The sequence below is a fragment of the Acanthisitta chloris genome, unplaced genomic scaffold, assembly GCF_000695815.1.
Source record: "Acanthisitta chloris isolate BGI_N310 unplaced genomic scaffold, ASM69581v1 scaffold30646, whole genome shotgun sequence".
Lineage (NCBI taxonomy): Eukaryota > Metazoa > Chordata > Aves > Passeriformes > Acanthisittidae > Acanthisitta > Acanthisitta chloris.
In genome coordinates this window covers 9811-35111 of record NW_008679193.1, presented here as the reverse complement: position 1 = coordinate 35111, position 25301 = coordinate 9811, and the positions used below count along the sequence as shown (strand labels likewise).

At 37.0% G+C, this 25301-nt stretch overlaps 1 protein-coding gene across 1 annotated transcript in view; it reads left to right on the top strand.

Moving 5' to 3' along the window:
* The window catches only part of LOC103804593 (DNA excision repair protein ERCC-6-like), a 44183-nt gene that overhangs the window by 16946 nt on the left and 1936 nt on the right, over positions 1 to 25301 (top strand). The window contains exons 6-17 of the mRNA XM_009077206.1: positions 2140 to 2298; positions 6886 to 7021; positions 13532 to 13702; positions 14162 to 14338; positions 15673 to 15789; positions 17772 to 17867; positions 19684 to 19902; positions 20667 to 20777; positions 21221 to 21340; positions 22384 to 22478; positions 24321 to 24466; positions 24552 to 25262. Coding sequence (XP_009075454.1) covers positions 2140 to 2298; positions 6886 to 7021; positions 13532 to 13702; positions 14162 to 14338; positions 15673 to 15789; positions 17772 to 17867; positions 19684 to 19902; positions 20667 to 20777; positions 21221 to 21340; positions 22384 to 22478; positions 24321 to 24466; positions 24552 to 25262 — 2258 coding nt within the window. The remainder of the gene's footprint in view (positions 1 to 2139; positions 2299 to 6885; positions 7022 to 13531; positions 13703 to 14161; positions 14339 to 15672; positions 15790 to 17771; positions 17868 to 19683; positions 19903 to 20666; positions 20778 to 21220; positions 21341 to 22383; positions 22479 to 24320; positions 24467 to 24551; positions 25263 to 25301) is intronic.

The following is a 25301-nucleotide window of genomic DNA, read 5'->3' as shown; positions in this document are numbered from 1 at the left end:
GGAATACCTCTGGTGCTGCTGTGGAACAGAATCAGACTGAGAAACATTGCCTTGTACTGTCTGCACTTAGTCTGAGAAAATACTTTATAATAAAAGAAAACAGGTTTCATCATTATTTCCTTTCAGTGTGTGATTTCCCTGATACGTCTGAAAAGAAATTTTGTCTCCACAACAATGCAGCTAAGCTCTCGTACTTACTGTGGTGAATTTTGAGGGATACGTCCCAGTGTGATTGCTCCTGCACAATACAGTGCAAGCATAACTGTTTTGAAGACCAAGCAGCACTTTTATTTTGTTTCTACAGTATTTTTGGACTTAAAAACACCAAAACCAACCAAACCTAAAAATTGGTGCAATAAAAGCATAAGATGGAAGAGAATTGATTATCTCTCCATATAACCATAAAAAATTGTGGGGGTTTTCTTTAACTTTTGCATAGTTGCAATTATTGTATGTTTCTATGATTATACAAAGAAAGCACCTGCATCTTCTACATTTTTAGATAACCTGGGAGCAGAATTTTTTTGGAAACTAAATTCCCTACTGTCAAGCTTTCGCAGTAGAAGGAGGGAGAGGGAGAAATATGCTCATAAATGCAGCTAGTTGTAAAGCTCTGTATGTAATCCTATGAAATAATCCAATATAATAACAGGAAGTTCTTGAATGGTTGTCTTCTGAAAAGACATGCTGGGCATTAGTCTGGGGGAGCAGCTTCTGTCTGGAATTAGGGTTCTTTCAGTTCTTTATATTTGTCAGAAAAAGTTTTGTCTTCATAAAATATAGGAATGATAGCATCTTGTAGCTAATCCTGCAAGCCATTTCACAGTTGTTTTTTTAGCTTGCTGCATTTTAAGGTGAATTAATTTCGAAGAAAAGGGGGTTTTTAAGGGCTTCTTGACATAATGCTTTTGAGACACCAGCAGATAGTATGGTGTCTGAACCATTAGATGTGTTCTTTGATCATCTTTTTTTAACTACTCAAGCCATTTGTTTGTGTCCATTTAGCATTCTCTAAATCCATACAGAACTCATCATAAATTGATTTTTAATAGTACTTTGTAGACACTAGTGTCATTAGCTGTCAGTAGTCTTAAATATTATTTGCTCAAGGAAGCAAACAGGATTTTGAAATGCACACAAGACAATCTCCTAAAATGAAGAGCTCAGATTTTTTAAAAACTGCAAAAAAGTGGTTTGTTCTTCACTGTGCTTTGCACTCCAGGAATGCATGCCATCAACAAAATCATATCAGTAACCTTTTTCTTCCTGTAAGTTACAAGCAAGACACAGAAGTGCTGAAGCATGTTTGATTTGGGTTTGTTTTAATGTGTTTTACATATACTGTATTTCATTTCTTTCTGTTATTTTCAATTTAACCCACACACATTGTGTTATCCCTACAGGTCTCACTGTTTCATATTGTTATAAAAAAGCATGTCCTAAAATGATTCTCAATCCAGCATCTTATCTCCACCTATTTAGCATGCCATTGTAAATCTTGTTTCCTTGTCTGCATCTTTTAAGTGGAATATATTTTACATTGTTGCTTATGCAGTTGCCAGTGAATGACTGGGAGTGGAAACTGCCTTGATGCATCCCATTCACTGGAGTAGTTCCTATTGTTTTGCCTTAGTTTTATATTTCTTGATCTAAACGTTATAAAATAAATTTATGTGAAAATAAAGCATGTTTTGGCATATGTGATGAATTTTCACGGTGGACTGTAACATCTGTACCCCTTACAAGTCAACCTTTTCCTTCAGTTCAAGGTGTATGTTCCAAATAATATGATTTACTAGACCCTTGCCTGTCATCTTTCTGGAAAGATAGTGCTTTGGAAGAATAACTTTCCAAGTTGCTTTTAGCACTTAAAATATATATGAAATAAAATACCCTCTAATTACCATGACTATCAGTTTAATTAGAAATGTTTTAGTGTTGCATAAAGAATGAAAGTCACATGTAATGTCTGAGTGCATCAAAAATGTATGACCTAGTAAATACAGCACTCATGTAAAACACACATCCAGCATGTTACTGTAACTAGTATAAGAACCTTGCCAAATGATTAATTCATGAGTACTTTCTGTTATGATCTGTATTATCAAACATTTGCCATCTTCTTTTTCCTTGTTTTAGGTACCAGCAGACAGGTGTTAGGTGGCTCTGGGAATTGCACTGCCAGAAGGCAGGAGGAATTCTGGGAGATGAGATGGGATTGGGCAAGACCATCCAGATAATTGCCTTCTTGGCAGGTCTGAGCTACAGCAATATCAGGACTCGTGGTTCAAATTACAGGCAAGTGCTCCTCTGCAGACTGTCAGTCTGTGGAGCTCAATTAATATTTCATCAGATGTATTGCTGGTGGAGGAGGGTCCTGTGAATTATTAATGACATTTCAATTACAATATTCCTTTAATTCTTTTAGTGGGGGACATCAAAGGAAAAATTTTACGAGACAACGGAGCTGTAGGGCAGGAAAAATTAAACATGTAACACTTTTAATGAATTCCAGGCATTGATGCTTCATTTTGCAGATGAGCCGCACTAGATATTTTGGGTCAATACAGTGTCTAAGGTTACCTTCCACAAATGGATTGTTTACAAACTCAATTACATTAATATCAATAGTTTACACAATATGGAATTTTAAATTAGATGTAATACCTTTAGTTCCATTTATTAAATTTTACATTAAAATATTTGTTCTGGCAAGCCACCAGGTAAATGCTTTACAGGAAGTAGCAAGCTGATTTGCAATGAAAGTGAGAGTTTGTGATGGGCAGGGAATTAGCCATGCCAAAAAAGAGTAGTAAGAGTAAAACCAGTAACTCATACAGAGGAATTTCCATCAGCTTTCTTGTTGTTGCTTTTTAAAATGTATGTTAGTGTGACTGGTCTTTCTTAACGGTATTTTATGCTATCATGTTGCTGAACAATGCTTCAAAATTTCGTGTTCGTAGGTGAAATTACAGCAAGATACTTGTGTCCTTGGATTTGCAAATGCACGTGTGAATAATACTTGATTTTTCTACTTCTGTTGGCCTGTTTACCTGATGTAAATAGCTACATGCAATTTAGCAACTATCGTAGTACTGTGCTAAACAGAAACAATTACCTGTATAGAGGTATGTTTAAATTATGTTTAGCATGTACATGAGTTGTAAAATAATGCTTTAAAGAAAAACTGTCGTTTCTCCAGTTGCTTCCTGCTGTAGCCTTTATATTCAGAAAACAGAGGTCTTCCATCACTCAGGCCAGTTGATTTACTTGGATATTATTGCCTGGTTAAGGATGCTGCTGTAAAGATTATTTTGTGGAGTTATATTCCCTGCCCTATTGGGGACCACTGAGTTGATCGAGATCCTTTAGGGACATCTCTTGACACTCTTACACAGTGTGAAACTACACTAAAACTTTGAAAAGACCCCAAAATCTGCACACCTAAGGTGCAGTGTTCTTTCTGCATATAAGATGATGTGTTGAGTTTCATTTTTTGGCTGGTGCATGTCATTAAGTCCATCATGATAGTAATGCCATGGGAGGAAACAAGGTTTAATTTAGTTGTGAAACTTGCCCCAACTTTGCTTGTTGTGCTGTAAGGCAGAGAGTCTAAACAACTTAATCTTTGCATAGTTACGTATTTTCCCCAGCTGGACTGGGAAGGCAGTAAAACCAGTTAGCTAGCCTCTGTTGTGAAAGACATGCAGTCTGGTAAGCAGAAGACCTTCTGGTCAGCCTGGCAGGCATTAAGAATGGACGTAGCTGTGTTGTCAGCACGTTTAAATGTCTTCCAGCCTAGCTCCTATCTCATTACCTTGATGTGTAGATGGAGCTAGTGCACTGCTGCATGAACCTGGCACTGTGGGCTTTGCCAGCCTCAGCAGCCATTCCCTAACATGGAGATACTGTCATTCCCATGAAGAACTGCAAAGACTGTCACTGTTGTGTTTGGAGGCACTTGAGTATTATGACAGGGTCTCTTTTGTTGATATTCAAAATCAGCTTTATTTGCTAGCACTGGAATTTTCTGCAAAGATATTCTTTAAAATAAGGTGAGTAGAAACTTTGTGTTGCTAACTGCTTCCAATTCCAATATTTTTCTGAGTTTGGAGGAGCCTGAAGACTAGCTGAACTAAGGAACTACTTGTTAACATGGAGTGTAACTTTTACAAACATTAAAAGGTTGTCTCACCTTTAATCGCTATTGAGACAGACAGCTGGGGAAAGCCTGATGTCATGTGATGTGTTAGTAGAAGTGTTGCAGTTAGGGTGGTGTGAAAACACATGGGAAGTAGGATTTTTGAAGGGGGAATGGTCTTTTGTTAGACAAGCTGAGGTACAAGCAACAGCATTCAAACCAGTTGTCCCGTCACAAGAAAAATAAAAAGCATCAGCAAACTTACATAACCCATCTCTAGCCTGTTGTATCTAGGTTGAAATCTTGTTGAAACCTGTTGAAGGGTTGGGGTTCCACAAGTTTGATTGTTTCTAAATACATTATTTTAACAAAGATGGTACTTTTGGAGTTAGCACTACAGACTTTGCTTCATTTATTTGAGAGGTCATATGAAAAACTGTCAGAAAGTTTATACACTTGCTTATTCACCCATCTTTGCTCTTCAAGATACTGAGATATAAACAGCTCAGTCTCTACTGTGAGTGTCAGAGATTTATTTCCATGGTGCTTAGGTAAATAAAAATCCATTGTCCCAGAAAACATGTATTGCTCTTGCTGCTTTGTTCTTTTATTTTTGCTAGGATTTAGTTATCATTTCAGCTGGAAAGCATGACTTGCCAGTCTGTGGCAACAGAGTTGGTTATAATGCAATATGCTTTCCTCTGCTAATTTTTTGAGTACTTAAAGATTCTAAATATAGTATGACTACAGCTTCTTTCTTCTTGGTATTAAGTTGCAGGAATAGATCTAATTTGCAATTCTAATTGCATCCAATTAAATAACAACAGATAAAGGATACTTGTGAATTTGGGCTTTATAAACAAGAAGCAATAAGAAGAAAGAGATTTGGGTATATCGATCATATATGATATTGACCATAAATTATCGTAATATATTTGGAGCAGGAACAGGGCAGTATTAGTATCTTGGTACAAGGCACCAGTGAGACTTTGGTTTCGAATGTTTTTAGTGTCACCTTTGTCCAGGGAAAACAAATACAAATAGGATGTGCAGCAGAGCAAATCTGTTGTAGTGATTAGGAGAATGAAGGATGCCTGCAAATGTAGCAAGCAGAAGCATGTGGTTTGCTTAGTTTGGTGAAACAGTTCAGACTGGAAGAAGTTAGATGATTCTTTTATATAAATAAATAACAGCTCTCAAGAGAATCATAAAATGTTGGCTAGTGAAAGTGGTTAGAGCCAGACTAGACACAGAAGAGGTTTCACACAGTCGAGTGGAGGGGGAGTGGGTTTTCTGAAAATTGATCAAAGGAGGTGTGAACTCTTTGTGTAAGTTGAGGGGGGAAAATGGATAAACCCAGAATGTGAGCTTGTGTAATACAGACCAGGGGAATAAACAGAGGTATTTTGTTACTGCCCATGAAGAGTGAGAAACTAGTATATTCTGGGACAGTTAGCTTTTGTGCTATATATATTTTTAAGAGCAGTAGCAGTGGTTATTTGGGTTTGTAGCATAGCTGAAAATGTTTACTGCAGCTCCAGGTTCTTACTTCCCCTTGGATTGCTGGGAGTTTTTTAATTAGGCTATGTAAGGTTGTGTTATAGTATTTTTTTCATAACAAGCAACATCCAGGTTGTTATTCTGCATATGTATAAGCTTTTAATAAAGAGTATTATTTCTTCATGTCACCAGTTTCTGAGGGCATTGAGTTGGGTTTTTTTAAAGAAGGATATTATTGGTGTCTGAGGAATCCTTCTTTATTGCTATCAGCATGTAATCTTGAGTTGTATACTGTGATCTTTTACATTCTGTATTTGTTATCACTTGAATAGTACATAGCCAGCCAGACACAGATCAGTGTATGGTAACTGTAGCTATTGCCTTTGTTTACAAAGTTGTTTTGTTCTGTTTTTTAAAGACCAAATATAGTTTAAAAATAACTGCTAGTAACCACTATTTAGTATATATCCTATATGATTGTTGTTACTTGTTTGTGGTGGTAATATTTCTCCTTTGGCTGTTGTGTGAGAGATTTTTCCCTTCTTAACCTTAAGAGTAGCTCTAAACTAAATATACAGAAGGACTTGGTTTCAAACTTCCCTGGTAATTTTCAGAAACAGTCACGTAATTATGAATAAGAAACTTATGAGGCAGTTTGAGCTGAGGTCAGGCCTTAACTTCCATGGTCTGCTGCTTTAGAGTCCAGCTGAGGTCAGGCCTTAACTTCCATGGATGAAATAGTCTGCTGCTTTAGAGTCTTTGACTTATCTGTAAATTATGGTGATGATGTACAGTATATTACCAATGTGAAGCAGAACACCTGTGTGTAAGTCCATTTGTGAGACTCTAGCTACACATTCTTTTTAACAGAAGTAATAAAGTAATTGTTTGGTAATGATTTCTTTTGTCTTATAGAAACAGCAGTCACTAAAACCTGATTTGTAATATCACAGGAGGAAGTTCCCATATGCCTTATTGTTTGGAGCTTTTCTCTTTCTGTTTATCCTGATAGATGCATTCATTAACTGTTCAGTGGATAGATTATTTTAGGAGTTCCCTTTTCATCTTCCTTTAAAAAATAGGCTTCCAAGAAAACAAAGTGCCAATTAATTTCCATAGCTCTCATATTCCACTTAAACTATAAAGTATGTCATTTTAATATGTGTGTATTTTAATGAGCCATTTAATGCCAAGTATTTATTTCATATTAAAGGGTGTTTTTTTCCTTGAATACTCTATTTTAGGTACCAGGGATTGGGACCAACAGTGATTGTTTGTCCAGCTACTGTGTTGCATCAGTGGGTAAAAGAATTCCATACTTGGTGGCCTCCGTTTAGAGTTGCTGTTCTCCATGAAACTGGCTCTTCTACCAAGAGTAAGGTAATGTTTGACATCCATTTTGTAATTCCAGAGGCTTCTTGTTTTTTTCTTGGCACTACTGAAAAAAAATGCCTTGTTCCTGAATATTTTCTGTGCAGAAAAGAGCTTGTGCTCCTTCTCTGAAGGTTTTAAAAGAACAAAAGGTTCACTGTCTTGTATAGATTTGTTTGTAAATTGGACAAAAAATGGACATGGAATACATGTATATTGTGATACAGACTTGGGTTGCCTGAACAAATTAAACATAATAACAGATTCCTTGCTTGAGCTTTCCTTGTGCTGTGGTCCATGCTAGGAGCTTGGGAAGGCTGTTTGTACACCAAATATATGCTTCTGGCATTTGTCAGTTCTCACATTTCTGTGCATCAGTACATCATTGTTCTAATAGTTAATATATTTTGTGTGCACAGGCAATTTCTCTTTAGTTGGTCCCTATGTCACTTGATATCACCAGGCTCATTTTCTTAGTGGCAATGTTACTCCATTACTTTTTGTTGTTTCAAGCAGTGACCTTTCTGTCTTGATTTTCTTCACCAGTCTCTTCATATGCATGTTCTTAGCCCCTGTTTCTTAAGTTAGGAGGCCTAACTTGTCTGAAGTTTCATACTTTGGTACCTTCCAGGAACAAAGCAAGCAAAACTTAGTTTTTCATTTTCCCTTGGCCTCATATTTCAGATGCTTAAATGGATTTTCAGGATTCAGCAAAGCATTTTTAAATTTCTCTTTAAATATTTATTGAATTTCTTGTAATAACACTGAAATGATAAGGTGCTTAATTGCACTTGATTAAACGTATTCTGAGGTAATTGATGCAGTTACAGTACATGGCAAAAAAAGGAATAGCACACTGTAATGTGCTAATAGCTTCCTGTTGTTCAATTAACTTGGTGAGTTTTCAAGCCCTAAAAGTCTGTTGACCTCAATAACATGCTCACATGTCTTCCTAAATTAAATCATGTGTGCTTATTTTGGGGTATTTGTTAATTAATGGGCTTGACAGACTGGCTTAAATTTTTCTCTCTGCAGAAATAGTCAAGTTTTCAGGACTTCACCTTCCCATTGTCCTCCTTCAAATGCATATTCAACAACTTAAAGGAATTTGGATACCATATGAGCAGTTTAAATAGAGATCCTAATGCCTCATCATCAAAGAGCTGCAACAGTATGCTTTAAACAAGTGTCACTGCTGATATGGTCTTAACCTCATGCACATTTTTTTCCTAGATGCCTCTTGATTAGAGAAGAGCAAGCTAAAGGGGGGAAAAAACCCACCCTGCCTCTTCTGGTTGGCCTTTTCTTCCTGCAATGATGGTTTACTACTTATTTATTAGCATAAATAACACATGCACACTGAAAATATATCACATAAAATAGAGGCCAGCCGATTTACTCCTCCCTAGCATTTCTTTTCAATATACATTCTTCAATGAACACTTTAGTGTGTATCTGGTGACTGTTCCAGCTTCTGATAACCTATGGCATTACAGGACACTACTTTGTGTATGTTAACTTTATAATACTCATCCATGGACCATTCTGCCCTGATGCTCTGGCATAAGGCGTAAACCTATGTAAGTTTAAGGCATAAATAAGAAAATAGTGGTTAGATTGTGTAAGAATGTATGTTTGTTCTTTGATTTAGATTAATTTTACAGGCCAATAGCAAATCACTGTGCACTTGTGGTCTCAATGTTGAACAGACCTGTTCAGAATTAGCTGACAATTCCAGGATTTGCCTGTTGTTCTGCTAGTGTATCATGGTTTATCACAAAGTAAGTAAGAGTTTTGTGCTGGACACCTAACTTGCCAGGAGAGGATGGAGAACTGAACGTTGTTACCAGCTTTGCCGTGAGAAAGGTCACTTCAGGCTCGGAAGAGGTTAGAATTGTCAGGACTAGTGGAAGAATGCAAATGTCCTCCAGAACAACTGGACATCAGACAGTGAAGATCTTAATGGATTTTGAGGACTCCATTATCCTGTAGTGGTTGACCAGCAGGCTGCTTGTGGTAAAACACAGCTTATTCTGTACAGGCCTGTGAAGGAGGGACAAGTGATTTCTAAGGAACAGAGAAAGATGAATTGTAAAACTATTGAACGAGAATTTTGGAGGAAAAGAGTTAAACAATGACAGATGTCCCATAAGGCAAAACAGTATTTCATAGGAGACAACAGCTGAAGTTTCATTTAATAAAATGTAAATTGATGTTTTAGGTGAGATGGATGTATGTAACTTTTGCCATAACATTGTCAGGAATCCCAAAATATTAGCAAATACTAAATCTTTCAACACTGGTGAAATGATAGGTTTTTATGAATAGGTATTTTCTGTTGCACTTTCTAAGGTAGACAAGCACCAATGCAAGAGTCTCCCAGTTCTTTAGACTTGCCCACAGAAGTATTTGCTTGACAGTGGAGAGTGGGGAAGACATCTGTTCTTATTGTTTTATCATAAATTAATACTAAGCAATACATCTGTTCAATTAGTGACACTTCTTTGGTGTTACAAAAGGACTTCTAAGCAATGTGGTAAGTGAAAGGCTCACCAATTTTTTACCTTGGCGTATCCTCTCTTCGCAGTCAATTTTGGTTTTCTTTGCAAGCAATTATAGGATTTTCACAATAATAGTATGAAATAACAGTCTGATTTATGAGCACCAGATTGGCTGCAAATCTTGTCAGCCTCTTTCAGGTCAGTCATTGAGACATCCTACTTAGATACCGCTGCTGCTATATTTGTGTAGGTGAAGCTTCAAGAACTCCTTATTCCTTTGCTAAAGTAACAATGGTATAAATTTTTGATGGTAAACAAGTGTAAAGTTCCAGTTTCTCCCCTTGAAACATGACTAATAATTGAAAGGCCTTCAGCCATCCACAAGGGAAGGCAGATTGATATTTTAGATGATAAAAGGAAGACACCATAGCAAGTTGGAGGGGTTTCCAAGACTTAGGAGCTAGTTTAAGGCATTTGGGTGCAATGTAAAACTTGTTCTTTCTTTAGTATTATTATTATTATTAGTGATTACAGAAGATCACTTGGTTCTTCTCTGATGATAAATGTGCTTACATTGGAAACAGTAGGAAGAACCAGATTTAAGTAGTAGTCTTCCCCTGCGAAGTCAGCTTTCAGTTTGAACAAGATATAGGATTTGTGGCTAAGTATGTCCTGCGGTGCTGTCTTAAGCTATTAAGCTCCTACTATGGTTTATGCTCAAATCTGATCTGTAACCATTGAGTGCTTTGAGACCTCTAAGGATGAAAGAAAACAAAGAAGTAAATCTAATGTAGTGTATCACAAATTCTGTTTTATTTATGGTATAGAACATAAGGTAAGGTAGAGAAAGCTCTGTAAGTGTTGGAGAAAACAACCTTCTGTACAAAGAGCTTGTCCTGTTGTTTCAAAACTTCTGATGGTGCGTAAGCAACATGAACTTTGGTTAACTTGATAACATATCTCATATGGAAGAAGGCTGCATTTTTTAAGTTCAAGGCTGAACTTGTAATTTCTTGATCTTTAGAACAGGTATCATTGAGCTTAACAATTCTTTCACATTATAATTACATAGCTTTTGTAAAGCTGTAACTGCATTCCCTTATTCTGGTCAAATGCTGGACACATAATTCAGCCCCAAAAGCAATTGTCAGTTCATCATCCTTTCAGCTCTGAAACCATCTACCTGAAGGTGACTTTACACACTGAAAATTGTAGACCTTCAACCGTCACAGTAGAGTGCATAATCCACATGTAAAGAAAGGAGCTTCAGAGGTTGCAGTTATTGCCATGACTGCATGTGGCACCTGTACTTTAGCCAAAGGTTCTATTTCTGAGTTCAGGACCAAACTCATATAAACTTAGTATCATGCCTCAAGAACTACCATTCTTGTTAAATATGTACTGAGTGCTTTAGTTCTTTTTATTGCAACTTGTACATTATTAAACATTGTAATGTGTTCTTTTGAAGGCTCTTCATGGTGCCATTTAGATTGTTTTGTTGGGGGCAGGGAAATAATAAAGAGGTTTTATATGTTGAATTTATGGATCTCCAGGCTTAATGGCTGGTTATGAGATAGTGATAGGCCTGCTGAAGAATGCACTTTGATTCACAAGTGATAGATGGTTGTGTAAGTGACTAGATACAACCTCTTAAGTTCGCACTTGCCTCGAAAGTATCTGAATGTTTAAGGAATTTTGTAGTTATCACTAGTCTGTTTCTATAAGTTCAGTCTTAATATTTCCATCTAAGAAATACATAATAATTCAGAATTCAGGTCCTCTTAAATATTTTTTTAAATACTTCTTTATCCAAAAAGAGGTAAACCTTATTTCTGTAAGCTTCAGTCCAAAAAATTATCCTGGTTTTGTACCTTCAGAAACCAGCTTGTAGCTACAGTGAGGTACCCATAGGACAAGAGCATTTGCTTAGAGGTATGTCCTTAGAATAAATCATAAACGTTTTAGCCTTAAGAAATGGTATTTGCCAAAAACTCATCCATTTTTTATACATTGCATGTGTCATGGTGAAGACAAGGCAACGCAAGCAACTCATCACCCAAATTTAGGAGAAAATACTCTGCTTGAATCAGAAAGGCCTGAAGTACTGTGCTGAACAGAAATACAAGTTCATAATTAATCTACTCGCACATTCCTCTATTCATTAGCATCATATGAAGGTAGAGTTCAGAATTTCAAAACTAGGTGACTGCTGTGTAATCTTTTGGCATTTGTAGGATTTGTCTCTCTTAAGCAGTTTTTTTTTTTTTAGTTTAACAGTGCATGCCCTGAAATATTTTGCTGAAGTGTATTTCCCAAGAACAAAACAAAATTAAATTAAACATGCCTTATTCTAAACAAATTAGAATTGTGAATTAAAGAATGCATTATAAAATAGCACACATTCTGAAATACCACACCCTCAAAAGAGCGTGCATCTAATACTAAATCTGCTATCATATTTTAAAATATTTTACATTATTCCGAGAGCTGCACTAAAGGGAAGGCAACCTCTGAGCAAGGACCCAATGCAGTAAAATGAGAGTAAGTGTTGTGGTGTGAGTTGATAAAATTGTGTTGTTGTATTTCTTCATTGTCAGCACAAATCCTTGTTTATTAAAAATTTAGCTTGAAGGAAACTTTAATTAATTACAGGTTCAGTAAATCCTGACTAGGATTCTGCTGTGGTGTGTTTACAGTGAATGGCCTTCATGTGCCTGTGTTTCACTTCTGTTCTCTCTGCTACCTGACAGCGTGATTTATGGCTGTTGTTTTCTACTAGTCCACTGTTTGCCCTCTAGGAGGGATTGGTCTCTTGAGCCTCCATAATAACAGCAGCACTCTCACAAAACATCTTTTAATGACAAGAGTGTAGCATTCTGTAAGTCAGGCTAATTGCAGACATACCCTATTAATTGCAAAAATTAGGAGAGGTTACATATTTTACAAGCTTTTAATTTTAAATCGCCCGAGATGATTTGTCTTAAGTGTTTGGGTAGAGATGTCTACAGCATTCTATGATAGGCCATTGCTGAGACTCGAGAAAAGTTGCAGATTATGGACAATATACCAGATAGAATTAAGCTGTGGATGTCCACATTTGCCTAGAAATCCTACTCTGTCTCTAATACAAATTGTTCTAAAGATTACATGTTCTCTTGAGAATCATGATGTCAACATTAAATAATGTGCTGTGGTTTTATCAGGAGATGATAATCAGAAAGCAGAAATTCCTGAACTGTTAAACTCAGAAGAGCTTTTTGAATCTCAGGGTATGTGTGAGCAAGTAATTTTACAATGAAAGATCGTGGACTGTTAACACCATCTGAGTTTTTGAGGTGGATTTTTCCCTTTTGTTTGTGTCAGTTTTGTTTGGTGTTTTTTGTTGCTGTTTTTGTGTGGTTTTGTTTTCTTAAAGACACTTCTATTAATAAGGGGCTTGTCTTTCCTTCAGCAAATTCAGTGGTCGCCCTAGTTTTCTTTATTTGCAGCTATAAAAGCTAGTAAAAACTTGGGGAAAGGTTATAGCTTACAAGAGAAGCACAAAATTTGAAGATTGATAACAAATGCATAATTCTGTTAATAAGAAAGGTTAGACAGAATTTAGGATTAACCAGATAGTTTCTTGTGATTGTTTTTCAGTTTTTCACTTCTTAAATTTTCCTTTGAAATTCTAGATCTTTCTTGCAGTACATGAAGTTGAGTTTGTGAGATATATACAGGAGAACTTGAAGAAACCAGTTACCTTGATCAAATCCAATGTTTGTTTTTCAGACATTACCTTTAAAAAATATAAACCAAACACCAGTTTCCTTCTGACCAGGCTTCAGGTCAAATTCTGATCTCTAATAACACAGTATTGAACTGCTTCATGCTTTTACAGATGAGCTAAGAGTCATCTAATCAAAATCTTGCCTATACTTACTTTCTTTGCAAAGTAAGTTATGTATCTGCTTTTACAGAACTCTTTATGCATCCCTTGGATGGCAAACCACTGACAACATGCACCTTTTGCTTTTAGGTGAAACTAATTCATGAAATTGCTTCATGCCATGGAATTTTAATTACATCTTACTCATACATTCGGCTGATGCAGGACAACATCCACACGTACGACTGGCACTATGTGATTCTGGATGAGGGTCACAAAATCCGAAATCCAAACGCTGCAGTCACACTTGCATGCAAGCAGGTACTTTATAAAAAAATAAACAGAAGATTTTATGTGCTGTGAGGGAGGTGCCAAATCTAATAGCCTATCATTAAAATATATGCTTGATTGTTAATAAAGAATAAAAGCATAAATCACAATGGTCTGTATTTGACCATTTGATTTACTTAACATTTTTAATTCATTTACAGGAATAAATTTACAGAAGTATGGTAGAGAAAAAAATACAAATTTTCAATTGCACGGTAATTTACCATTAGGGAGAAACATCAGATTGCTGGTGTGAATGTTCTGCTAACAGATTATGAAGAGTATATTGCAGAAGGCTTTGGGGGGGTTGAGGGGAGAGCACAAATATGAGGCCACATATTTTGACATGAGAATTCACTGATGGTGATATTGAATATCCTCTGAGGCAGGAGGCAGGTTACACCATGAACCATGAAAATAACCTTTTGGTTTTGTGTTTTTTGTTAATAGTTCCGCACACCCCATCGAATCATCTTGTCTGGCTCCCCTATGCAAAATAACCTAAAGGAGCTCTGGTCCCTCTTTGACTTTATATTCCCAGGAAAATTGGGAACACTCCCTGTGTTCATGGAGCAGTTTTCTGTCCCAATAACCATGGGAGGATATTGCAATGCCTCTCCTATCCAGGTAAATGCATCAAAAATAGCACTTTGCTTTAAAGACACTGTTGTGTTGTTTCTAAACTGACTTCTCAATGTACTTCCTGCTGTATGTTCTAGATGCTAACCTAAAAGAGAGATTCATGTGTGTTTTATTGCTGTGTGGGTAAAATTAACTATTCCACTAAATGAGACCATTTCATTTATGCAGTTACAGCTTACACACAAGGTTTTCTTGTCAAATGCCTTAAAGTCATTAGAAATATTCTCTGATATGAAGTAGAGATAAATCGGTGTGAGAGGTGACTGATCTTGAATTTCGATGTATTCAAATAGGACTTTCCTGTTTGATATCAAGCTTTGGCAAATTATGCAATAGGAGGAATCCTTAGCTCCAAACTGAAACCAGTTGTTTTTTTTCACAAAAGCTAAAGTAGGTGTTGGAAGTCTGAAAGTAGATAAACTAATTTTGAAAGCAAAAAATTGTTTGGAAAATTATTTTGCATAACTATGTCTATTCATATTTGTAGTTGTGCTTCTCAGTAGTGATGGCAGCTTACACATTTTTCAAATTCAGTGATAAATTGTGTGCATCACAGTCTGCAGACTAAGTTTTATATAAATGTTAATAAATTTTATCCTTTTAAGTACTCTGTGTAATGTTTTGCATACATGCAATTCTAGTTTTATTTTCTTTTTGAGTTTAAGCACTTCCCTTGTCTAAATCGCAGTAATTTACCAAATCAAACTTTCAATTTGTTTTTTATATATCAATAATTTATTATATTATTTGTTTTGCTTTAAGAGAAATTAAGGTATTTTTAGCCCTTATGTACAGTTAATACCCATCTCACACATCCATTACCCATAGAACCATATGCTCCATTTAAGGCCAGAGTGACCTTTAGTTTCTGTGATCATGGGGATTTTCTTGTACCGATTTTTTTAACAGTCTCAAGTGAGCACTAATCTTCACTTATTGTCTAGTAACCACCATTGCTGCAGGCTACTTATTTGATCTTCAAGTATATATACTAGCACTTTTTCATGAGGATTTTGGCTTTGTTCAAATCTGTACTCACTCCTTTCTTTAATTTCTAAAAGAAATATCTCATTTCTGGTCTGTTTTAAAGACAAATTAGTGGTATCTGAGGAAGAATTACTTATTCCATTTTATTGTTGCTAACTTGAATTTGATTGCAGTTCATGTAGTGTTCAATATGAAACTGTAGATCCATGTAAAATATATAAACCACCTAGTTTTATTAGAATTTTCCTACTGCTAATTGTGGAATTTAGCTTGTTGCTAGAATTAATATCAAGAATCAAAATATACCTTGTGCTTTTTCTTCCTTTTCTCAGGTGAAAACTGCATACAAATGTGCCTGTGTGTTACGGGACACCATAAACCCCTATTTGCTGCGAAGAATGAAGGCTGATGTGAAAATGAACCTTTCACTTCCAGATAAAAATGAACAGGTTTGTTTATCTTTACTATTACATCCGAGTCCTCTCCCTCCCCAGAATTCAATGTGGAAATAATTTGTGCTAACAGCAGATGAAATGCTGTTTAACTGAAGATGAAATTTAGAGCTTTCAAGATCCACATTCTTTTCACCAGTGTTCTGAGTATTAAATGATTGTAGTGTTGCAGGGTCTATACGAGTACGCTGCCATCTGAAAAGCAAAGGGTAGATGAAGTGTAGTCAGGTCTGCTTAATACTGCCCTCCTAGGTCTCAGGTGCGTAGAAATGAGTTGTCTGTGGAGTGTTTCCTTTGATGCATTGTTTAGACACTTTAGCATTGTTTTCTTCTGTAGAAAGCTTAATTTAGGCAGCAAGTCATAGAGAAATAGTTGATGGCAGTTGCTCATATTGCAAGCTAGCTGGCCTATACGTCCTGCTAAGTTTTCAAAACATTAGCCTTTTGCTCTAAAACTTGTTTGCTTTACTATGAGGTGGAATATTTTTTTAGAAAATACTTTGATTCAGAATAGAGGAGGTTGAAAGCATTAGTTAACTGAAATTGCTACAAATAATCACTTGTAGTAATTATCAGACTCTTCTGCCACTCAGGTTTCAGTGCTTCAGGCTTTCATGCTCTGTCCTCCCTCCCTTCCTGTCTTTTCCCTCTAAATGAGAAGTAGATGTGCTAGTATTTGCAAGACAGTGCTGAAAGGTACATAATAAATGAGTAGGCCATACTGGGTTGTTGCTGTGCAGTCTAATGATATTTTTAATTGTTAGGGTTTTTTTAATTTCTATAACCCTTAAAGTGTATTGGGCTACTTAACCTAAAGAATGCAATCATAAACAGATTAAACAAATTTGATTTTTGTTCTCATCAATCACAGGGCACTTCAGCAGTTTAACTTACAGTGCCTTGCAGGATGCAAGGAAGTTATTTTGTTCCATTTCAGCCCATCAGAGCATCTGAAAAATCATTATATGCTCACACTCGAAGTCTAATGAGAGAACAGATCACATGTGCTAACCTTCCCATGAGGTCAAAAGAATTTGCAAGTTGTAAGGCATGTAACAGACACACAGTGGAAAGCATTCCCTATAAACAGAGCTTTGAGAGAATGCTAACATTGCCGTTATCTCATTAAAACTGAAAAATGGCAGCACTTCGAAAACTAAAGCAGTTTGAGGGGAAAACATAACTGGGAAAGAGCAGATAAAATTCCTCATGAAACCCATCTTGATGATTATGTTCATTCTCTAAAAATTATTTTATTTTGTTTTATTTCTAATTATTTCTGTGCAGTGTCTTTTAACTTAGTGTGTGTGTGTATATATATATAAAATACTAGTATTTGGCCACATCTCAAGTACTGTGTTCAGTTTTGGGCCCCTCACTTTAGAAAGGACATTGGGACACTGGAGCGAGTCCAGCAAAGGGCAACAAGGCTCATAAAACGTCTAGGAACACATGGCCTACAAGGAATGGCTGAGGGAATTGGGTTTGTTTAGCCTTGAGAAGAGGCAACTCAGGAGTGACCTCATTGCACTCTACATCTTCCTGACAGGGGCTTGTAGAGAGGTGAGGGATGGTCTGTCCTGTTGTGGCTGCAGGGAGAGGAGTAGAGAGGAATGGTCAGAAGCTGAGACAGAGGAGATTCAGATTAGATGCTTATAAAAATTTTTCCACTGTTAGTGTGTTCAGGCACTGGAATAGATTGCCCAGGGAGGTGGTGGAGTCACCATCCCTGGAAGTGTTTAAAAGGCATCTGGATCTGACACTTGAAGATAGGGTTTAGAGTTTAGGAATTACAGCAGTGACAGGTTAATGGTTCTACTTGATGATCATAAAGGTCTCTTCCAGCCTTGATGTTTCTGTGATTTCAGTATGCCACAGATATCTGTGAAGCTTCCTTGTTGCACATTGTGAAATTTGAAAATGCATTCTATTTGGAGTTTACAGGTTGGGCTTGAGTGGTTGGTTTGTTTGTTTTGTAGGTCCTCTTTTGCCGTTTGACAGAGGAGCAGCGTCAAATCTATCAAAATTACATCAATTCTAAAGAAGTTTACGAGATTCTCAATGGAGATATGCAGGTGGGCATTAACTAAGGATAATGACAGGTAGAGTTTGATGGCGAAAGTCATGGACTGGCCTTTGCGTTCTTCTCACTGGATGCTGGGCAGAAAGGGAAGCAAATGCACTGATCCCAGTTCTGCTTTTGCAGATATCTGCTTTTTTTCATCAGAAATGTTACATGAAATAAAGTTAGTAATCCATATGTAGTGGCATGACCAGATGAAAGTAAGAATGGAATGGGCTTCACGATATGTCTGTGATCTCGGGAACAAATTATGGCTTGTTGGATGACCTGTTGTAGGTAACTGTACACATTCTTTTAACTAGTTGCAGAAGTGAAGCAAAGGAAAAGTGTAATTTGTCCTCAGAGTACAGTTCAGGTATGATAAGTTTGTGATGCAACAGTTGATGGTTTCACAGTCTTAATATACAGCAGAGCAAATAGCAAGCATCCTCTTTGTTGTCTTACTAGTCACTTCAACATCTCTTCCCCCCATCCTCACAATGTAAGTGTTGAAATTGCTGTGGCCAAAGTGACAGGAGTAATTGCAATACAGTTTCAAATGCTAGCTGTTGTCTGTGTAAAATGTCTGCTATTCCCTTTGACTCCTGCTTTGCACACATGTGGTCCAGTTGACATCTGTATGCATGCAGTGGGTGTTTCTCACTTCCATTTTAGCTGCAGGATACAGACCTATTGTTTGTAAGAGGAGAGGTAATACGTCTTGGCTATAATGTGTACTTTACCACATTTTCTTGTCTTGTGAACTGTGCAGTCCATCCTCCTCTCACCCCCAGTGACTCCAGTTAGTTCAGAAGCTCAGTACAGCCGTATATGTTACCATCACATGCAAAGCACATACTGACCTGTTTTGACTTTATTTTATGTTTCCAGATCTCTGAAAGGTATCATTGCCAAGGTTCTTCCAGTGCCTAGCTATTTTAGTTATCCCAGTGAACATTATTTCAAGGAGCTTGATCTCCAAGAGATGGCTTATATGAGACTGTCTGCAGAAATTTCTCAAAGATGTTACAGAATGGGCTGTCACATTTGCTAGGGTTCTGAAAATTTTGAACAGTAAATGTCAATGCTTTTATTACATGTTTTTTGAAGACAGCAGCAAATCCCAGCTGAAAAACAAAAACTCCGTTGTTCAAACAAACCATAAATTATGAGCAGGCTCATCCAACTTGCAGTGCTAGAAGACTGAGGGATTCACTGTTTTGAGTTAGTTCATTTTTATGAGTGCCCATTAAATCGGAAGAATAAATAGCACTTGTAGTATTTTTGTATGAATAACTGAACAGAACCCTTTAACATGGCATCAAAAGTGCCAATTTCAGCTTCATATCTTTGTTCAAATATGTTTACTGATATATTCTTTGCTACCATGCATTCTGGTGAGTATACTTACTATCCTCAAGGTCTGTCTTAAGTTACCTGCTAATATGACAGAAGCTGGATGGAAGGACACAATAATTTCAAGTAACAAATTTGGCGGAATTTTTTCTTTTGAGTAGGAAAAATTTGACTGTGAGTTACAGCTAGGAACTGCTTTTGCTAATGTGGGAATTGTTGCAGAATTGTCACTAGAATAAGCTCACAAGAGCATAAAATTTCATTGACCTTCTCTTATACTGATCTTTCCGAAAACTTTCCGTGAAAAAAGTATTAACATCCATTGACTTCCCTAAAGAGCAAATCACTATTAAAAACAAACTTCTTGATGATGACTGGATTAGCCCATTGCAGTTTATTTTTCTCAACCACAACCCGTATAGATACAAGTACTTGTTATGAAAATAAAGATATTTTTCTCATGTATTCTTTAGATTCTCTTAGGACTATCAACTTTGAGAAAGATTTGCAATCACCCTGATTTTGTTGCTGATAGTCCCAGGATTTCAAAAGGTGTACCAGATGCTGAAGTGGAGGAACCAGATCAGTTTGGATATTGGAAACGTTCTGGAAAAATGATAGTGGTAGAATCCTTGCTGAAAATATGGCACAAGCAAGGTCACAGGGTGTTATTTTTCACTCAGTCAAGACAGGTAAGATGAGCTAACTTTTTTTTAATATTAGTTATCACTAAAACTAAAAGTGTGTGTGTGTGTGTTCCAGCAAGACTTGTAATTAGAACCACTTTTTGTCTATCCTCAGAAAATTAGCATCTTATTGAAAAAAATTAGCAAAATGACTAATGTCTGTGGAATAATTGGAGATTAGTTCGCAAGCTCAGTAAGCTTTATTGGAATGACAGTGTTGTGCCAGTGTTGCCCAATTCCAATATACCAGGTCAAAGCTTGTATCATTTGTACCCATGTCATACCAGGCTGGCCCTACTGTGTAGTCTCAGGATAGAATTGGTCACTTTGTGTGCTCTACATGGCACATGTGCATGTCTAATCCTCAGAATTGGATTCTTCGGGCCAGTAGCACAAACAGGGGGACCATCATCTGTTTCCCCTAATATTCACAATTTTGTCTTGCTTCTGTGGATTCCATTGGAATGCTGCACCATTTATCTGTTGATGAATGTCTTGAGTATTGAGACTATGGCCCTGGACCTTCCAAACAAGCACAAATATTCCATGCTTGCATTCAGGAGTGAAATAGCTATTTTTTTCCCTCAATTACATGAGTTAATTCATTTTCTGTTCATTCCAGATTGGCAAGTTTTTGGTTGGCAAGTTTTTGGTTGTCATCTTGTTTGTTTAATTAACACTGCAGTTAGCACCAGAAATTCTTATGGCTTGATCAGACCGTTGCTCAGTCTTCACATCTGGATTTCATTAAATTTTTTCCATCACCATAGATGATGCAGATACTTGAAGTCTTTGTGAGACACAGAAACTATTCCTACCTCAGGATGGATGGCACCACAACAGTAGCTTCCAGACAGCCTCTTGTAACAAGATACAATGAGGTGAGATGTTGCATCCCACACACAAATGCCTATTAGTGAGTATGGTTGAGTTCTTGCATTCCCTTTTGGTGTGTTTCTAAATACAGTACTTCATGTTTGAGACACAAAACTGGGGAATTCAGTCAAATGAAACCACTTTCTTCGTGAGAGAGAGGAAAAAAGTCATCACTTCTTTCACATTTAACTTGGGTTTTCTGCTAAGAAAAAAAACAGTTGAGAAGGGGGAAAAGAAATTTAGTTGGACAGCAGTAAATGAAATTTAGATCAGATTACTTATATTTGTCAAAAGAGATATTAGATGAACAAGGAAGTTCCTTCTCTTTGCTCCCTTTGCATCTTTGCAAATAATTCTGGTAATAAAAGAATCAGGGAAATAACCTTTGCTTAAAAAAAGGCTGCACTTTGGTTATTCTTGCTCTAGTAAATTCTCTCTTGTGTTACAGGACAAATCCATATTTATTTTTCTTCTAACAACTCGTGTTGGTGGCATTGGAATTAATTTGGTTGGTGCTGACCGGGTTATTATTTATGATCCTGACTGGAATCCCAGTGTAGACACACAGGTGAGTTTGGTTTATTACACTCCATTTACCAGCTAAGTTGAAATAAAACTGAAAAGGAAATGACATTTATCTCCTCAAAGCGTGTTAAAGCACTATGTTGCTCTTTCCTAAGTTGCTGTTCCCAGCAATGGTCGCTTAGGGTGCAGTTCCACATTATGATTACTCTTGTGGCAAAGCCAATTTAAGTGGTTTCTACCACATCCCCTTTATGCTGTTATACCTTACCACTCTTCAGTGTTGTCAGTTCATATAGTTTGTTTAGAGTGGAGTCAAACAGTTCAAATGGCCTGTGTTTTTTTAATAAATAAACGAACCAGATGTTTCTGAAGGGAGAGTCAGCTGTGCAAGCTCTTGAACGGGCATGACTGTTCGTGGTGACAAGCCAGAGTAAGAATAGAACAAGTGCTGCTCAAATTGGCTTTGTCACTGCATAATAAAGTATAGCTATGCCCTTCAAAAGCTTCTCCTAACCCACTGCTTTTAGAAATTGTTCTTTACCTCCTGGGGTGATGAGACTCTGGTTTATCAGATCCCTTAGCAGTATGTAGTGTTTATGTGTTCAAGAGGAGAAAAGGTTTTTTTTTGTCCTTCCATGTAGGATAGAAATCCTACATAGCTCTGAGATCTGCAGGGGTCTGACTTAGAGTGGTCTGTATTAGTGGTTGGTTCCAGATGTTTGTAGGAAAGCTTTCAGTTAAGAAAAAGAAGAAAGATTCAAAGGAAAGGTGTATATTAAAGCTCTGTTGTGGAATAGATCCCTTATGGAATAAGTCTATGTAAAGTACATATCCTAGAAACAAGTTTCAATTTTAACATGATTTATTTATTGATAATTTTTGCATAGATTTCTTGGCACAACTGGAGATTGTCTTTTTACATATGTAAACCTTCTAAATCTTTTTCCTCTCCTGCTGAGTTAGTTGTCCTAATGCTATAGAAATAATACTTCTTGAACTGTGTGTTCAATGTCCAATCTAAGTTTGAAACAGTGTCAGGTATGTCTAAGAGGGTAATGTCTGGTAACCTAACCTCTTGTGTTCCAGGCTCGAGAACGTGCTTGGAGAATAGGCCAAAAGAAAGAGGTGACTGTGTATAGGCTTCTTACTGCTGGAACTATTGAAGAGAAGATATACCACAGGTCAGTCAGAACGATTTCTTGGATACAGCTGTATTCTGAGAAAACTGCTTATAGTGCATCTGAGGTGCTGTAACAGCGACACATACCTGTGCATGTGCACACATGGCTTGTAACTCCCAGTCTTGGTCACAACGGGCACATCACAGAAAACTTTTTACAACTTATCCTGAGAAATGGAACTTTTTTTAGTATTAGAATCCCTACTGCAGGGCTGTGCTGCTCCCTCTGTAGCTCCAAGACCCACCTGCTAAATACACCTTGTCAGTCTGTTGCAGCAGCTGTGTCCAGCACAGTCAAAATTCACTGTAGAAAGGGAGTAGTATGAGGCATAGACAGACATGAGACTCAACAAGTCTGAAATGTAAATTGAAATCAACAAGTTCTTTATATTCTCTTTGGGATAGATCAAGATGTATGTGGTACATACATCCATTTACCACTGTGCAAACCCAATTTGATTTTATTCCCAAACCGTTCCAAAGTGAAAGAATTAAATCCCAATAACCACCAGTCATATTCACGTTATTTATTCCAAAATATAGCTACAGCTTTTAAAGTGCTTGTGCTTCAGAATCAATGAAATCTTTTTGTTCTGCTTTCCCCATTCAGCTTTCTCAGTAGTTTGCTTCACTCACATAAATTTCAGATGAATGTACATGGGAATCCTCTGTCTAGTCATTACTCTTCAGAACTGAAATATCCTCAGATGAATGAAAAGCTCTAAATAGTGAAATGCCTGCACTTACTGAATGCCTTTTTTAATCTGTTTTGCCACATGGATGCAAAGCATCCGCTGTTTGTTGTTTTGCATCCTCTGGCATACTTCTGTTTGAATGACACTGACTGCATAAAGGAATTGGACTCTAAGGGTCAGGACAGCCATCAGAAATTCATTTATTTCCACAACAGTGCAATGGACCTTGAACTTTAAGCAGTTTTCTCTGCCTGTGTCTTCTGCCCTGCAAATATGTGATCATCCTTGCAGGAAGCTGTGAAATTCAGATGAGTAATAAAAGCTTTAAAGTCTTCTGGTGCAGTAGGTGGCATCTATGGTTAAACTTAGTTTTTGACAACTGGATTTAAAAATAGTTTCCCTGCTTAATGTCAGCAAAGCTAAAACCAGGATAAAAACATTTCTAGAGAACTGATTTTCAGTTTTATTTGGGGATGCATTTTTTATACAGAAAAAGTAGCGCTTAGAGCAAAAGCTACATAGTACATGGCATAGAAGTAGTTTTACCAATACCAGAATACATTTTGCAGCTTAGTTTCCCCACACATTTGTTTCTTTTGGTCCTCTGCCTGTGGGCTCTCCTTTTCCCTTCCCCTCAACCGCGAGTTTGATTTCCCTTTCCAGTGTCTGTCATCCAGCCATCACCATCAGACTGAGCTACTCTGCTGCTTTTGATTCCTCCAATCAATTGAGCCCATAAAATGTTGTCATTTTAATAAGCTCTTGTTTTTCTTTCAGGAGCTTTCTGATAGTTTTATTGTAACATATGCAAGCTTTTCCATTTTAATGGACAAAAAAAACTCCAGCTGTGAAGTTATTTATTGCTCAGTTAAGGGATGCCTTGTAGGACATCTCAGGATGGTGGTTACCTGTTGTGTTATGGGGTTGTTGCAAAACAATAAATCCCTGTGTTTAACAATTTAGTTGGTTGCTTGAAAGTTACTAACTCAAGAATGTCTTTTGGAAACTAACATTGTCTTCCCACTGCTTAATTATCCTGCAGGGTAACGTTTGTGCTTATACAGTTTTCTGTTTAAGTACTGTATTCAGTACTTAAACATAGCTAGACATTGTTTCACTCACAAAGTACTTTATTTTTTCTTTTTTAGACAAATCTTCAAACAGTTTTTAACAAACAGAGTGCTGAAAGACCCTAAGCAGAATCGCTTCTTCAAATCCAATGACCTTTATGAACTTTTTACTCTGAATAGCCCAGATGTGTCTCAGGGGACAGAAACAAGTGCCATTTTTGCAGGTACATGTTGGGGTTTTTTATCTTTGCTTAGAAGAGAAAATGTTGTAAGTTTGTTAAATAGATACTAATTTCATTCATCCCTCAGGTACTGGTTCAGATGTTCAAGTCCCAAAGCCACCTGATAATGGTACTTCAAAAAGTGATCTCCGTCTTGCAGAAAGGAGCTCACACAAGAAGAGCAAGTCCTCCAGTTCCTACTCAACCACACACATGAAAGATTCTTCTTCTAAAGCAATAGAGACAAGTGAGGAAACCAAAGGAAATTTTGAAGCCTCTCACCAAAATAACTATGCAAAAGATAATGCTCAAGCGACTACTAATATAAATTCATTGAATAATAATTCAAGAGAGGAGGAAAGCTTGGAAAATGATGACACATCTATGTCCCAGTCGTTGCCACATGATGCAGGTTCTTCAGAGAATGCCAAGTGTCTGACTTCTGTGGTGGCTGAGGAAGTACGTGGAGCAGCTAATGCAAATGCCAAGGCAGATTTTAGCCTTGCTTGTGTTGCAGGTGACTCTTGGGAAAAAAAGGGTGCTAAAACTGAAGACGGGCAATTAGATAATACTCATTCTAAATGTATCTCAAAAACAAAGCACAGGGTGGATATGCTGTCACATGAGAGCCACAAAGATAAGTCTAAGAAGAAACATCACGAAGATGCCAAATTTGAAGGAAAGCGCATTCCTCATCTAGTGAAACAAAAGCAATACAGAAGGGAGAACAGTGAAGAGAAGGAGGAAGACTCAAAGAAAAACGATGATTATGTGTTGCAGAAACTTTTCAAAAAATCAGGTAACAGTTGTTTGCCTGGTGACTACTTAAATGGAAGCA